The sequence below is a fragment of the Anopheles funestus genome, chromosome 3RL, assembly GCF_943734845.2.
Source record: "Anopheles funestus chromosome 3RL, idAnoFuneDA-416_04, whole genome shotgun sequence".
Taxonomy (NCBI): Eukaryota; Metazoa; Arthropoda; class Insecta; order Diptera; family Culicidae; genus Anopheles; species Anopheles funestus.
Window position 1 is genome coordinate 42,411,230 of NC_064599.1, and position 17,661 is coordinate 42,428,890.

The 17,661-nt window shown below is 39.3% G+C and overlaps 1 protein-coding gene across 3 annotated transcripts in view; it reads right to left on the minus strand.

Moving 5' to 3' along the window:
* Positions 1-2,645: 2,645 nt before the first annotated feature.
* Positions 2,646-17,661, minus strand: part of LOC125771874 (myb-like protein Q) — a 122,933-nt gene continuing 107,917 nt past the window's right edge. For all 3 annotated transcript variants that reach the window (XM_049442998.1, XM_049442997.1, XM_049442999.1), the window contains exon 3: positions 2,646-17,508. In XM_049442998.1, coding sequence (XP_049298955.1) covers positions 15,508-17,508 — 2,001 coding nt within the window. In that variant the 3' untranslated portion in view covers positions 2,646-15,507. The remainder of the gene's footprint in view (positions 17,509-17,661) is intronic.

A 17,661-nucleotide genomic window follows, 5' to 3' on the forward strand; every position in this document is an offset into this window, starting at 1 on the left:
ATTTTCGATCAACACAATCAGTCAACTGATAATTAAAGTAACCCTCCCTCATTCTCACAATGCAGCGGGAGCAATGTTATCATCGTGCTTGCTGTTGTAAGCAAGTGTATTATGACGAGAAAACTTCACATGCTTTTATTCACAATCAATTAGCTCAATGATAAGGCGCGTAAGCGACTAGCACGCTCTATGAAAAGGACCTCCATCGACATACGAATGATGATAAATGACTCCTCGGGAAGGTTTTTGGGGCGCGTGTTGCAGGAAACCTTTTATTTTTCTTGATTAGTTACCTTTTCTTTTTCCAGTTGCTGCTGCAAGGATATCGGAGAGAAAGTGAAAGACAGTGCAACGTTTTTCTTTCCATGTGGCATGAAGCGAGTTCATAGTTCGAGTGAATAACAATTGATTTCTTTTCTATTATGTGCTCAAATTATGATAGGTCACTGTGAAGGCAGAAACGTGATATAAATTTTCTTAAGAATATCAGCGAGAAGGAAACAAAGCATCGCAGAGTGGTGAAATATTTACTCAAAGTATTATTATTTAGATTGAACCTACAAAATAGTTTCCTGCTTTCACAAAAGTTAATCCCATCAGTTCTATTGCGGGGAAGGAATGTTAGATCGCACCAGTCAGCGACAACGGCATCATATAAAGACGTAATAGTAGCCGAACTGATCAAGAATGGATGTACAGCACTCGAAAAAGAAATTCATCAAATTACTACTAAAGCATATAATATTGAATCGATGCCTTACTATTTGAACCTTGCCATTATCTACCCCATACACAAGAAAGGAGACAAGCTAGAGAGCAGCAATTATAGAGGTTTTAGGGTGTGAAATACACCCTACAAGATATTCTTCCTGATACTACGAGATCGATTTGTTCCATTCGTAGAAGAGATAGTTGGAAACTATCAGGAGATATTCCAAAACGGAAAATCTACCACTGATCAAACATTCACCTTGTGGCAGATATTGGATAAGATGGCAGAGCAAAAGTTCCACTTCTTCCATCTCTACATTGACTTCAAGATCGCATATAATAACATGACCAGGGTACTCAGAGGTATAAATTTCGTGAACCATCTTGTATAAGTTAATCCAGATCCTGGCATTCGCTGATGGCATAGATATAACTAGTTTACGGATCTCCTGTATTGCAGGCGACTACGAAATAAATTGGCAGGCGGGAGAAAATCTCGGATTGGAAATTAATGAGGCAGAATACAAATTGATGGTGGCACAACCAGTAGCCGTATTAACAAATCTTGACATACGTAAAGGAACGTACAGATAGATCGCACTTTTGAAGTCGTCCTAAACTTCACCTATCTTGGGTCAAAGCTCAGCACGGGCAACAACATTGAAGTTGAGAAACGCGCTAGGTTGCTGGCTACCAACAGGTCTTTCTGAAATCTGAGGAAACTTCTCCACTCAAAACGTCTGTAGCGACGATTGGAGCTGGGATTATATAAAACTTATATCGTTCCAGTACTCAAATACGCCTCTGAGACATGAACTCTGTTCAAAACTACCGAAACCGTCTTCCTTCCGTTTGTGTGGAAGGACTATCGAGCAGCCGGTACATTGATGAACTATATACGCTGTACGATGAACTCACTATTGTATAGCGAATTAGACTCGACAGCGTCGGGTGTGCTGGTCCAGTCATTCGAATGGCGCCGGACGACTAGCCTGTAAACTCGAAGACCGCTAGCGCTTATAGCGCATGATAAAATAATATGGTAAGAAATGTTAGATTTGCTGAACATTCATTAACCAGACCATTGGACCAGTCGATTGCATGAAATATTGGAGTTTATGATTTAATTTTTATGTAAAACACAACTAATTGTATTTGTCATATGCGTTATAGAAAAAAATATATCGGAACTTAGCAACTAGTTAAAATATTAGCGCGTTTGATATTGAGGAAGAGAGAGGGATAGACGGACGAAGAGAATAGTTATTTTTTCGATATCAACTCAAAATATTCACTCATGGAAAGTCATGATCTGCATATGGTGGGAATAAAAGTATGTCATATATACGGAACCATTAGAAGAGAACGACATCAATCATAGCTAGTTCGTTTCAATAGAGTTTTGCAAGAAAAATGGATATAGGAATATAGAAACACAAGCAAACAATTTTCCATCTCGACAATCATCACCTATTTTTTACTGATCCGGTCAAAATCAATGTGTAGAATAATTAAACCTTTATCACGATAGTTTAAATTTGGTAGTTTCAATCGAACAAGAACGCTGATGCTCGAAAATCCTTCGGTTTCAATGAGGAAATCGAGGGTTATTGTGTGAAATTCGAAATGTAATGGAATCCTAGGAAAAATGTTGCTTCCGATGGACAGTGACGAATGAAAATTATGAAACTTTTTTTTTGTTATAAATAAAGCTCGAATATTATTCAGACTTACCGGACTTACCATACTTACTGAAAATTTGCTGAAATCTTACTTTTAGCGAAAAAAAAACTAAAACCTGGTTGTTTCCCTTTGACATACTCACCTTTGAAAAACTACAGCTCTTCTGAAACCAATTGAATCATAATTCTTTCATACATCCACTGTGATAGTTATGAAACCCAACTAAATGAAACGCTGACACGCTGATGAAATATTTTTTTGCAAATAAACTGCACTTTCCTTTTTGTTTTATTATCATCATTAGTCGCTTAACAGAAACAAACAAAACGTTTCAAACTGTACATAAATTCAAAAGTAAAAATTACATGTTGACTTTCAAATGTACAAACTAATCAAACATTGCTGTTCAGTAATCCACTTCCGATTACCACGTCGGAAGCAGACCGTCCAATAATGTTGTTATGCATTTGTGTTTTGTTTGCATTATTTCGCCTCCCTGCTCACTATCTCCGATCCTTTCTCGATCGCTGTAACGCTGTGATTTCTTGTTCTCATTTCTGTTTTGTTTTTTCATAGATTTTTAACTTATTTATGTTCCGTTTTTGGACAATTGCTTTGTAACAGCTTCTTAATACTAATACTCCTATCGAATCGCTTGTCAACTCTTTCGTCACCGTACATCCTCCTCGCTGCATCTTGGTTAAATGATTTGTTTTTATATGTTGTTTTCCCTTTTTGCCAACCACTGAATGTATTTTTTTTTCATTGTGTGATTTTGTTTGTGTTTACGGTTGGTAATTGTTTGTTTTTGTGTTGTTTTTTTACATCCCTCTCATGTATACTCACACACACTCCTGTTTTAAACTGTTTAAAATTGTTTTTATTGTTACTTTTATTTACACTTAAACGTACATAATGAACTAAGATACAAAACACAGGCATAAACGGTCGGAAACTTATTACAATTCACATTTTGGTAAACTTTTCATTTGCTTATTCCATTTTGTTTTTCTTTTCCTCCATTCCACAGTAGGATTATATCGGGTTTTTTTCTTCCTTCCTTTTGGTAGAAGAAACCCCCAGAGGATAACCATTAAAACAGGTTGTGTTTAGTTTTTTGTTTGTTTTGTTTTCATTATTCAATAATTGTCCTTTTCCTCGTACACACGTAATTAACTTGAATTTGGTCACAAGGGACCGTTCATATCCACAAACTCTCGCTTTACCTCTAGCTCAGTTTATATTGTATGTTTTCCTTTTGTTTCCTCTACATTGTAAGATTGTTGTTTGTGTTTTATTTATCTGCTGTTATGTGTTGATTTATAACTGTTTGCTTTCTATCTCTTTTCGTTTGTTTCCATTTCTTTGCTCTTTTTATTTTCTTTGCTTTACCAATAATACTACCGATGCTACTACTTCCCTAGCTTCACGACTCACTTACACTTTATACACAATATTCACAATTCTTCACTGTATCTTTGCGTTAGTTGCGTCTTTTCATACTTTTATTTGTTTTTTATTTGTTTTACTAATTTGTGTACTGTGGGCCCCCGGTTACAGTTTGTGTAATGGTTTTTTGTTTTTAGTTATCGTTTTTTAATAATTTCGAAACATCATCAATGGTTATGGTTGTCATTCTTTTTTCTGTATCGAAATGATGACCCAGTCAAAGATGTTCGATAACGTACTTTTGTGTTTTCTTTCCTCCTCCTTTTGTCTCCTTGCGCAACGACACAACATTGGCCTGTTTGAAAGGCTCACAAATTTGTCCTCTGTTGCAGTTTTCCAAACGTTTCAAATTGAAGCAGTCATAACAAACTCAGCTGTGTGTGTGTGTTTTTTTTTGTTTTCCTTTAGTGGTAGTTGTAAAGTAGCACCTTCCGCTTAGTCCTGCGGCCATTTCTAAAGAGCATTTCGGTGTGATGATTTTGCTATGCTTGTAACAATAGAACACATTTGCTTCGACTGGCTATTTATTCACATTCGTTCAAAATGGTGGATGATTTGCAAGTATGATTTCGCTTCGTAGTTGCGCTCTAGCCAAAAAGGGACATTCCTAGGCAAACTGTCGACTAGCTTTGCTTTAAAACCTTTCCTTTCATTATGAAACCATCGTCAACGATGCTATTTTTTTGTTTTGTTTACTTTGTTTTGTTCTTAAACGTTTACCATTCTTCAGCTTTTACTCTCGTTTTGACACGTTTGTCTTCTAAAGCTTCTCGAGTCGGCTGACTGGATGTCCTATGCTTTCGTTTTAATGGGTATGCAAATATGGTTGTGAGTGTTTTGTTTTTTGGTATTTTTCATAAGTTTCGCTCATGTCAACATCTCGTTCCTCAACACTCCTCAACGTACACGTTCACATGCTTAGAAAATCCGTTCAAATTAATTGCTCCTTGTCCATGTGATTTCCATGTGACACACATATGTGTGTATGTGCTTTTTTTCTGTTTTACTTGTTTTTACTTCACTTGTTTAATGTTTCCTTGCATGTGTGCGTGTTTGTGTTTTCGTTTGTATTATAACTTCTTTTTTTATCTTTCTTGGACCTAATTTATAGCACCCGGTTCAAACAGTTCTCCGTTTAAAATCGAACCCCACCAATATTGCGTCTCATAGGGGACAGCATTACCAACTGCCAATAATTCCTCCCAACTTCACATCTTCGAACTCGAAAGAAAAAAAAACAAACAACATCCGAGCAAAAGGGGTTAACAACAGTTCGATTCTAATGCTCAGATTCTTTAGCTACAAAATGTACAAACATTCGATGCCTCCGCACCCCCATCGGTGCCAAATGTTCTCGGAGCAATATGCCTCGACTATCCCTGGTACCGGGGTTCGTTACGAGGCATCTTTCCGTATGATCGATTTCCATGTTTCCAAACCAGCTGAATAATATCCCTGCTAAGACACACCGCTTTCAACCCGCCCGCCATCCGCTTGCAGGGGCTTGGCTTGGCAAAATATTTGCAAGCAATCGGTTCCAGTGATTTCTCCTTTTCCTTCTCCAGCACTACTACAGGACCTTCCAACAACCTGGCAGACACACATGACATGCTCAGTCACTTTGATTTTGTATTTGTTTTTTTTGTTGTTGCTTGTATCGCTTATTAGAAATACGCTGTGTTTTGCTGTAAATATTCACTCTCAGATTTCGGCTTTTGTTTGTTGTTTTGTTGTTGCTTTTTTGTCATCTCTTGCTGATACGCAGCAAGTACAATGCGGATTTTATTTAACTGTAGCAATTCCAACCAGGTTTTAGATTTTTTTTTGTTTTCATCGGTACTGCCAGTGGTTCTGTTTAAATGCTCAATGAATTCGCACTCCATTTATGCGGCTTTCTTATTCTAGATAAGACCTCTACCATCTTTCCCGCATCCAATTACCGAATGGAAATTTGCAACACTTTGAAACGATCACACATCACACTCTACGGTTGCGTGAAGATGATTATACATTATCGTAATAGTAGTATAATAATATCAATACTTATTATTATATTCTAGTGTACTTGCTCCTGGTTGGTTTAGTTTACGGCATTATTTTACTTCCTTTACAGATTCTTGCAATTCTTTCTACTTTTAATTGGTTTTTTGTTTGTTTTGTTTCCTTTTCTGATTTGTTGGTTTGTAAATATATAAATAGACATTTAATGATTTGTTTTGTTTCGTTTCGATTAATATAGTATGTGATTTTTTTCCCTCCATTTTGTTGTTGTGTTTGTTTTGTTATGGTATTTTAAAAACTTCTTCCTTAATATTACCCACAAATGTACGCACAATCTGCACGAACGCTTGGCTTGATTCAACTGACCATTATCCGTTTCGGGATAAGTGTCCATGCGCTATCGGTTATTTGTCGCAAGGTAAAATCAATATTTTTACTGCACCAATCTGGCTGTGAAACTGCAGGACACATGTATGGGTGAACTGGTTAGCTTCATTAGCACATCCACTAATTGAGTGTTTATTTCTTTTTTGTTAGTAATAATATTCAATATCACTCAATTCAACATGTTTGTATAGTGTATAACTTACTGTATGCTAGATTATTTTCTGTTAAGTCTTAATATGAAAGAAACGGTTCACTACACATTGAAAGCGATGTTTACGAATATGTTATGCGTTCTCAACCTTATTAGTTTGTTTGCTTCAATTGCATGACGATTTCGGCGTCTTAACAGCGGCCCTATGTTTTTTTTGTTTTCAATGTTCCTTTTTTCTGTTTTGCAGTATTATTCCTGCTTAACAAAGTAATTGTTAAATTTCAAAGCCCTTTCCAATGGCAGCCTGTAGAAGAAGAAAAAACAAACCGACTGTTGAAAACAAAACATAACTATAAAATACAAACGTCCACGAACGCTACATAGATTAAGTACTGTTTTTGTTTGTTTGTTTTCTTTAGTTATTGCCACAGTTTGATTTGATTCAATTCAATGCTCGGATGTAAACGACTACTTTGACTGATTTGTAATAAAAAAAATCGTAGAATGAAGTGTCTGTAATCAACTTCCTTGCATAAAACAAACACCATATCCTTCTCGTTTTTGATTGAGTCTTAAAAGTAGCTACGATTTGTATTCTGTACCGTTTAACATTAACATTAGCAAACCAAAGGAAAATAAAGGAAACAATATTAAAAAGAAGAAAAAAAACTTCACCACAGGCCCTAGCATGAATGATACAAATGTAAAGCCAAACATTTCCATTTAAAATCGAACAAATGCATCGTTTTCCATTGTTTTGCATGCTTGGCAGTTTAGTTGTTCATGATCATGATTGGTTTTTGTTGACGTACTGTTTTCATTGATTTAGTTGTAGATTGTTTCGCTAAAATGTTATTTTTCGTTAAATTTCCAGTTCTGGTTTCACGTTTCTTAAGTTTTTTTTTACTAAAATCTTGTTTCGTTTTTGTATTTTGTTATCTGGTCTTACTTTTGATTTTGGTTTTGCTCTGGAAATTAATTTCTCGCACTTAAATTCTGTCAAACACCATCCATCATAAACACGATAACAAACGGAGTATCAGAATCAGTAAAGATTGTTTGTTTGTTTTTACACAAAGATACAAAAAAAACTCAAGACATATCATGCCTACAGTGGAAAGGCAATAATTGAAAAGTATATGAAAGGAAGTGAACAAAACGTACACTAACATAAGATACAAAACACGTATACAAATACACATCTGCCTCAAACATGATCAATAAAAACTAGAATAAACAAATAGACTATTTCACAGCCTGTTTAGATACCTGAATATTTTATTCATTTGTTTTATCGTCAAACCTCTACCCACTGCCAACCACCGGTGCAGGGGATGGCGGTTTGCTTTCGTTTCCCTACGCTACAAATGTATGCCCATCGGCTAACGTTTGCTTGTGTGCTTAAACAACGATTATTACCAGTGTTTTTGTAGTTAAGCACTCGTTTTTACACCACTTTAAACAACGGAACGGATAACGTGTGCGTTCTCGGTTCCTATGCAATATGGGTATTCTTTTCTCCTGCTTTCCGTCGCTTGCTCTCATTGTTTTTTCGGTGTGACTTTTTTTTGTCACAAAAGTTCAAAGCTGATGATGGGCAAGCATAACGAAACGGAAACGATTGCAAATGTAAGAATCGACCGCGAAAGTGCATACACGCAAGCACTAAGATTGAGATTGTCAGTGAAAAATTGGCGTTTATATCTCCGTACGCATGGTATGCAATGAGATCATCGGTTGAATAGAAACCCAACGGAAAACAGTAGGAAAATCAATAGAACGATAGCTAACCCTTGAACGCGATATGTCTGTAACATTAACTGTCGTTACTTGATTTGGTTCGCTATGAGTTTCACGCAAAGAAAAATGTTACTGAAACCATGAAACAACCGATAGAAAAAAAGGAAGCCATTCGGTCGCGTTTGCTGATTTGTGTGGTGTGTAATTCAGTCTTGCATCATCGTTGCACACATCGCGGGATGATTTGATCGGACCGGTATGGGTTGGTGTGGTGTGGTGCTAATTGGGTGCCATAGTTGAGTTCCCCCAGAATACGTATGTTAAACGCTCGTAATGGTTTGGTTTGACAAACTGTAAACTTTAAGCCTTTTGTTCCAACCTGTCCTCCAATACGTACAACGGCGTAGGTTACGCAGCGGAACCTAGCCGTTTTATAGATTATAGCCAAGAAAGTACTACTAACACCGACACTAACACACGATTGATTTGCCATTTGTTGCACTACTTTGTTATGTTTGTTTGTTTTTTTGCTTTTATTTTATTATTAATTATAACCGCTTTACTTGGTAGACGCACGTAAATAAAAGCGATTACATTAGTTGTGGTATGATTCTGCGTGAATGGTTTGCCTATAAATTTCGGTATCACTTTAACCACTATCGGATTGCATGTGATTTAGTGTGTTCCAAACAAAGCAAAAACCATAAAATTTGGTTCCCTATTTGCTGCATTCAACTAATACCGATTACTTCCCGCTGTCTTCTCATTCTGGTGAAACTGTAAGCTCACAACCGATCTAAAAATGTTCGCCTTCAAGAACTAGAACCCATTGCTGCTAACAATTTGTTACACTATTAAAAAATACATTCTACCCAACAATGGGAGGGGGGGGGGGGGGCGGAGGAGCAGCGTGTAAGTGTGTGCGTGTGTGTGATTAAATTATTTCCTCAAGTTTATTAAACTTTCAACTTCAACCATCACGGACCCATTTCGATTGTTCGTAGTAATGATTGATACGGGTGTAAGCTTTTTTTTCTTCTATGTATTTGTGTATGTATGCGTCTTGTAAAGCCACCCCACTTTGCGGCATCTTCTATTCCACAAAACGTTTTGTTTTATTTTCTACATAACCCGGCTCCGAATGATACATCCTTCACCGGAATGCAGCAGCTGTGGAATAGGTATACTAAACACTCAGTAAGACGAACACTGCTGCTAGTCCAATATGACCACCGATGGGCCACACACACAAACACGAGTGGATGAGAAAGAGGTTTGGATCACGTTGCGTTGCGTTAGTTTAGTGTTTCTAGGTTTATCCTGCAAAAAAGGACCATTTCGTTTCTGTTTATCACTTGCACTGCTTCATCGTAGGCTTTCGTTAGTGAACTGTGTTGTTTTGTTATTTTTTGTTTTGGTTGTTGAGCTTTCATTGCTATTTTGTAGCGGCTGTTGTAGCAAAATGGGCCGTGTGAAAATCTCTCTCTCTCTCTCTCTCTCTCTCTCTCTCTTTCTCTATCTCTCTCTTTCTCTTCCTTTTCTTTATTTTTTTCTTTCCTCTCTTTCTCTACTGCGCCTTCCGTGTGATTTATTTAAAACCTTTGCTTCCTTAATGTCTTCCAATGCATCTACACGGCCACTGTATGCTTTCATTTCGTTTTGCGGCGTTTATTTAAAAAAACCGGGAACCTAAACTATTTGCTTTGTTTTCGTTTTGTTGTTTTGTTTCATTACCACAAAGATTGCTATTTTTCGCAATAGGTTATTTTCCTGAGTTTTGTAATTTGTTTCTTTCTTTTTGCTTCTTTTTACGCTTTTGTTTACTAATAGGTAAAACCGTTTGTTTTGCGTTTGATTTGAACCTTTCTGTAGATGCTCTTGGATTGTGTTTTTGTTCTTCTATTATTAACGTATTTACTTCTTACTTATGTTTTGCGGTTTTATGATTTCTTATGAGAGTATGTTTGTGGGTGTGAAAGTGTAGGAATTTTTGCTTCTGTTTTATGTTTGAATTCCGTCTTCTTCTGTCACATTTCGTTGTAATATTACTGATGATGCACCAATGGGCATTTAATTGTTAGCGACGTTTAAAATCTGTGCCCATTTTACATTTGGTTTTCATCTGGCTTTGTGTAAATTTTATTACTTTGCTATATTTCTGCATTTCGGAACATGTATTGCTGTGACATTTGCGAGTTTTGTTGTATAATTTAGTGTTTGTGGTTTCGTCTATTATTCTTCACTGTTTTGATAGCTGGTTTTGCTTCACTATTCTATTTCTGGTCTTGTTTCTCGATGTATGCACGTACGTTTGATTTCCGCTTTTGTTGCTTCAAACACTCTTCACTAAGAACGCTGATTTCTTCCATATGAAAATGGTACAAAAATAGTATTAAAAAGCTTCCACTCTTGTGTTGCTGGCTCTTTTTCTACCTGTCTCGAGCTCAGATTGATTTTATTATTTGCATCCGAAATGGGTTCCCTGATATTTTGTTCTGAGGGGATAAAGAAAAAGCTTACTGAAACGGAAATTCTATGAACACATCTTACACCTTCCAATAAAATTAATTAAAAAGCTCAAAATGATTGTTTATGATTTGCCAGAATCTTAACCTCAAAAATTACAATAAGTTTTATGGTTTTGTTACAATGCAGCCATTTTAAAAATGAAAAGCAAAACCAATTATTTTTTCAACCAACTTAGCTTTTGTATGTAAACATCCCAACTCCATTTGCTTCCAGTACTTCTTCAACCTGGGACAGTGACAGTGTAAGATGTTTATATACAAACCATGTTACGTGTGATTGATTTTTTCTCAATTCGAGTTGTTCCTATACATTAACAAAAGCGACACAGAATAATAGCAATGTAAACGAATCCCGAAACCATGCGAACGAACAAAGAACGAAAATAGACTTATGAAACCAAACTCTAGAAATCAAACAATTCTTCTGCCTAAGAGACGAAAACAAGACAAAACGAAGAAAATGGGCCCCAGTTATTTAGTGATTAAGTCATCAAAAGACCTAAGCAGAGTAATATAAGCAGCAGCAAAAAAAAAAATCAAAACAAACAGAAACAATAAAGTTAAACATTTGTAAGATAGTCTATTGATGCTTTCATTTTCATTGCAAACATGGCTGCGATTATCATAGAGTTATAATAGTGTGTACCAGTAGTAGTAATAGTAACCGTAATTAGTAGTAATACCTTATCTAACAACTGAAGAAAAAAATCTCAGCTGTAACGTGTATCTGGCTGGGTGTATGGGTAGGTTGCTTTACTGTATTCCTTTTCTCGTTTTAATCCGTTTCGTTCACTAATTTTACTGTTCGCTTCCTCTATGTGTGGTCCACAGGGACGAGCTGAAAGGGTAACATTTATAAAATAGTTGTAATGTTCGCATTTTGCTGCCCCATTTTCATTTTCTCCACCATGGAGGGAAACTCTTTACACACATGTGTACGTTTACCAGTGGGCTTGTGAATTGTCTTACGTTTACGTTTGCATGGATACGCGATAGGACTTTGCAAGTGTTTTGGCACACTCGCTACACCAAATGTAGTTTCGGTTGTTGTTTTTTTTCTCTATAATGTTTTGTTTTATTGGTTTCCTCCGCTCGGCGCTAGGTTTTTTGTTTATGTTTTGTAGCTTACCCTATAGCTTGCGTCACTTTCTGCCAAATTTTGGTTAGTTGGGCGCCTACACACTAATCGCTTATATGCCTTACAATAGAAGCATTGCGCTTCACTAACTTTACACAAATATTATAGTTAAACCATTCCTTCCGCTTCCAAGTTTCGCATTCCTTACTGCTTGGCGCACCACTTACAGTATGCTTGCCTTGTTTTGCCTTAATCCATTACTTTAATCACATATTCAGCTTATTTTCTTTATTTTCATATCTACAAGTTCTCCGTCCGTCTCGTCATCTCGTCATCTCGTCTGCTTGGCGTTCGTGTTAATTTTAGTACAGTTTACTGCTTTCCTTCCATTTCAGTGTTTGTTTTTTTACTTCTTCTCTAGCTTCTAGTCACCTATCCTGACTTGGTTTAGAGATTATTTGTAGAGGAAAAAGGAAAAGAGGGAAAGGGATGGAAACGTGCAAATAGATGCACCGTAATAAAGTATTCATATCTTATAGAGTAAAGTAGCTCCTAAACATAGAAACAGGGTGTGTAAAGTATATGATTAGGGATTAATGTTTAATTTTTATGTTTGTTTTTGAAAGTTGCTCTCACTTATTCTAACAATCCGTGATCGGCATTGATGAGCCTATTCACGCACGGAGGTATGAGAAAACACATGTCACATCGATAGAAACCGTGGCCAGAAGAAAAAAAAACAAAACAAAACAAAAAACACAAAGAGCAAAAGACAGTTAACTCTAACCAACATAATTCAATATACAAGTGCTTTAACATAATGTATAACATCAACAGTTAGGTTCTATTCTTAGAGGGAAAAAAGACCTTACAACACTACTGTTCCTTTCTGTACACGAGTCAGATAGCAGATAGAGGTGGCGTGTTGTGTTTTTGTGAACCTGATCGGAGGAAGGAAGGATGTTAATGGCGAAAGATCGTTTCTACCGTTGCCGAATGGAGGTCGAAATATTCCTGCCACATTCAAAATCTACTTCCGCCTTGAATGATATTCGTGCTGGTGTATTGTTTATTTCAAAACAAACAATAAATAAGTTCATAAGTTGATCATTCAAAGGTTGACAAACAAAACATGGCTTCAAACGTTGAACCCGACAACGTCGTGACCTTATTCCGGTTAGCCGTTCAACTCATCATTCCAAACATCCGCTGAAGTGTGTTAAAAGACCTTTCACCATTTTTCTTCTTCATTTTTTTGCTATTTCTTCTCCTGCAGCGTGAAAATGGATTTCTTCCTTCAATTCTTATCGACCAGGCACGAGAAAATCAAACCTATCCTTATCCGGAGGCGAGAAAAACACACCAGCTGGCCGATCGTACGAAAGAAATTGCTCGTAATGCTCAATCATCCCCGTTTGCAGGTCGTTCCCGTTTGGTGATTCGTGAAGTGTAAAGAGAAAATGGAAGCAGCAAAAAAAGCCGACGAACCGATTTGGGAACCATGCCCAAAACGAAGCGACCAACGATGGAAAAAGGAAAACACGGACAGAAGGGTAAAAAATATCTCGATTTGAAAAGTGGAACGAAAAATCGTTCCAGGACATTTTCGTTAAGAAAGGAGAGTGGGGAAACCCCCGGCAAAAGCTAAGGTATAGAAAACACATTGCCGATAAGATGAGCAATGGAAGGGAACACAAAATTTCCCCGGACGGACGGGAAATGGAAGGGGCCATCTGGAGATTGGCTCTCGATTGAGGGCACACCAAACCGAATAAAAGCCAATGTAGAGTAACAAATTTTTTACCCTTGCAGTCGCCCTTCTAGCCAAGCCAACTCCCTCCCGTCACGTCACGCCTGGTGAAAAGGGAATCGATTCAAACGTGGGGATAATAAACCGTACCGAGTGAACCTTTGGGGCTTTTTTTATTTAATACCTACGTTTCTCCAAAAACCGAATCGTGCATATCCTGGCGTGGCGCGTTTTGGTGGCTGAATTTCGATTATTTCGTGAAAAGGATACACCCGGGGTGGTCGGAAAGGCAACGAAGGTAGACATGCAACCGAAGAAAAAAAAGGGAACAGTAGTATCGTAGAAAACGATTCAAACGATTCGATGCTCGCAGCGGAATCTGGAATTTTTTCCCAACCCGAAGTCCCGGTGAGAGCAGAAATTGGACGAAAATAGGATAATGTAGCTGCGATCGTGCACTACTGCTTAGCTAGCGAACGTTCGTATTTTCTATTAGCCTTCTTTCTACTGCTAGTGCTGCTACTGGAAGCGTGAAAGAAATTTAATAAAACACTTCCTTCGCCGTTGCCGCACCACCGGCAATACGTCCGCAGTGATCCAAAGGCCGGATGCTGGGCATTACATTAATCAAATTGTTTCACCTTTATTAAAGTACGTTCGTTTGGATGAGGAACAGTTGTACTGTCCAATTGTCGGAAGGATGTGTTGTCCTACGGGAACTTATATTACATCGACTTTCCAGTCCACGTAAAAGGCAGTAGCAATAAGGAAACAACTCGAAAATTCCAAACCTGCTCCATAGCGAGATGCAATTCTTCGCTGGAATTTTTTCTCTTTGCACTTTCAATGTTCCCAACAATTTTTACAAATGTTCTTCGGTACGATTTTTGCTGTGGAATTTGTAACAGCAAAGCAATTAAATAAAGGATGAGCGATTTATTAATAAATCTTACTCAATTAAAACCACTTATAGCTTATCGTTCGTAATTCTTTAAATTCCACCAAATTGTTTCTTTTTGTTTTCACTAACATGTTTTTTTCCCTTTCGCATCTTCGTTGACAGCGGCAAGTACGTGAGCTATTTTTAATTACAAAACTGCACAGAGCGCAAAAAAACATTTGTTCAATTTGTACCAGATATCCTACACCCGAACGAAACTCGCCACGATGTTTCCCCATTTATCCTGGTTTGGTTTGATTCCTTCCGATCACATCCATCTTTGACCAAATGTGTTCTTCGAGGTAAGAGCAAATGAAACATGCAAAAAAACGCCAACGACCACCTCTGACCTGCTCGCTCATCCACTCACGTTCACACTCACCCGTCTGTATGATTTCGCTCATTCTAATTTTCCCCATCACTTTCTTTCTGAGTGTTTTACCTAGTTTCTCTTAAGCTCTGAATCGCTTCTTTGTGTATGTGTTTGATTTCTTTTGTTTTACTGACAACTTTGTTTTATTTCACTTTGTAGTTTATTACTCTTAACTTGTGTGTTTTCTTACTTACGTTCTTTGCTTCATATTTATATATATATATATTGCAAAACTTGACGCACTTGGCGCAATTACCGCACTTATCGGGTTTCCTGCTATTTTAAAGTTTACCTTAGTTATTTCTAAATTATCGCACAAACCATCCACTCCTTTACAGTTCTCTTACATACACTTCCCATACACGCCTTCTTCCAATCATGCACCTCATTTGATAAAGCACTTATTTTTTTCTTAATCCAACTTTTTTTCTCTTTGTTTTCGCTTTCGCTTACTTTCTTTTACCGTTCTCCTATCTTATTCTGGTTTGTTTGTTTTCTTTTTATTTATTTTCCCAATGATAAATGGTAGCAACAAATGTTTGCTTCCTTTACTTTTTGCTTCTCTGGTGGCAACGTGCGCTTGAGAATAGTTCTAACGCTTACGCACGTTTAAATCCCTTTCCTATGCCATGTGTATAATATGTATCTGTGAAGGATGAATATGGGGTAGGGGGTTGTGTATTTGAAGGAGGTTCGCTCACCGGTTCCATGTCGCCTTAAACGTTGTAGATCAAGTTCGGCTCGGACAGGAAAATACTGTTGTCCTCGGTGATGAACTCCAGATGGGAACCGCTAGACGAGGACGCCGTTTCCAGCCCTTCGAACGTGTAGTCCATGTTGGCGGTACCGAGCATATCATCCAGGATGGGCAATACGTCCGTCTGGCTGTTGCTGTCGATGATGTTAGCGTCGAGTGACAGAGATGCCGCACCGAACCCGTCCACCGATGGTGAAGGCTGACAGTTGGGCACAAGCGAAGCTTCCGCCAGCAACGGCAAGCTGCCCATATTCTCCACGGCAACCTGCGAGTCCACTAGGTGCTGCTGGCAGCCGTACTGTCGCAGATGTTGCTGGAACTGTTGCTGACTCTGATGCTGCTGCTGCTGGTGCTGGTTCTGCTGCTGGTGAAGGCTGTTTGCTACCAGAGGCTGGTTAGTCAGGGAGAACTGGAACGGTTGCAGCAGCAACGGCTGGTGGCACTGTTGTCCGTTGGTAATTTCGTTAAAGCTCGCTAGTGTGCCCCGGTGCTGCTGCTGCTGCTGGTTGAGGTGATGGGACTGCTGTGATTGTTGCTGAGCTTGCTGTTGCTGCTGTTGTTGTTGTTGCTGCTGCTGCTGAGTTGGATCGGTCAGCGTGAATTGTCCATTGAAGCCTACAATCTCCCCGAAACACGCTCCAGAACCGGGAGGGCCCGACGATCCTACCGAGGCGGGACCAAGGTCCAGTGAATCATCTATTCGGTTGATGCCAGAAACACCATCCAAACAGCTATCGTCCAGCATGGTTCCATAGCGATCACTCTGGCACTCATCGTCCTCGTAGTACTTCTCCGTCTTCACGCAGTCACCGTCACTGTCGGTGTAGACGGACTTGACGGACGGCGTCGTTTGCTGCTGATGCTGGAGGTGATTATTGTTGATCTGAAGACTGTTGTTGTTGTTGTGTTGCTGATTGTGTTGCTGGTGTTGATTGTGATGCTGAGGATGCGGACTGTTGCAGGCCGTCACGTGGGTGCCGTGATTGAGCGCACTCGGACTACTGTTGCTGGTGGTTGTAGTGGCGGAGGTGGCGGAGGTGATGATGGTGGTGTTATGGCCCAGAGGACTCCCCACGCTGTCACCGGTGAGATCTGGCGTGGTACCATGCGGATATAGGAAGCCTTTCGCTTCGTGATCGAAGTGATTACTTTCGTCCACCACGAACACGTTATGGTCTGGCGTTCGTATGAAGATCGGAGTACTTTCGGAGAATGGGCCAAACGTGGGCTCGGGCGAGATCAGCGACCGTTCGTCGTACAGTGTGGCGCTTTCTGGTGAGTTTGGCAGCGGTTGGGTAGCCGCCAACGAATAACAGTCGGGTTGGGCCGCTAGCGTTGTCATAGTGGCGGCCGTCGCTACCGCAGCCATCTTTGGCTGGCCAAGCTCGTCGATGATAACTTGCTTTTTGCCCTTGAGCGAACCACCGTTAGCAGCGCCAGCCTTGGAGACCTTCCCGCTAGCGGTCCGGCTACGCTTACCGGAAGACGCCGGTGACTTACCACCGGCAGACGAGGTTGACGATGAAGAGGAACTACTCGACGATCCACAGCTGTCCCGGGACGAAACGGACTCCGGTGAGCCTGTCGAGGAGGAGGAGGACGATGATGTGGACAGGGCAGGTGAACCGGCACCGGTAGAGGAGGACGAAGATGATCCATTCTTGGACGTACCGGTCGTACCTCCACCACCTCCACTGCCACCCTTGACTTGCTTCTTCTTTGGACGGTACTTATAATTGGGGTACTCTTGCGTGTGCAACTTACGCAAACGTTCCGCCTCCTCGATGAACGGTTGACGTTCTGCCGGGCTCAGCTGCTTCCAACGCTGACCAAGGTTCTTTGAGATCACCGCATTGTGCATATCCGGTGTAACTTCGCAAATCTTGCGCCGCTCAATCTGACTCCACACCATGAACGGATTCATCGGTCGCTTGATGTGGCCGGGACTGTGTTTTTTCGTCTGTGAATGGGAAATGGAAACAGAAAGGAAAAAAAGCAGCGTTTAGTAAAATGAGACTTCAAAAAGATTGGTACATAAAATACGCACAACAGCACCAAACAGGAGTACCATCAAATAAAGGATGACAAACCCAGCGGGAAGGGCTCATGCGAA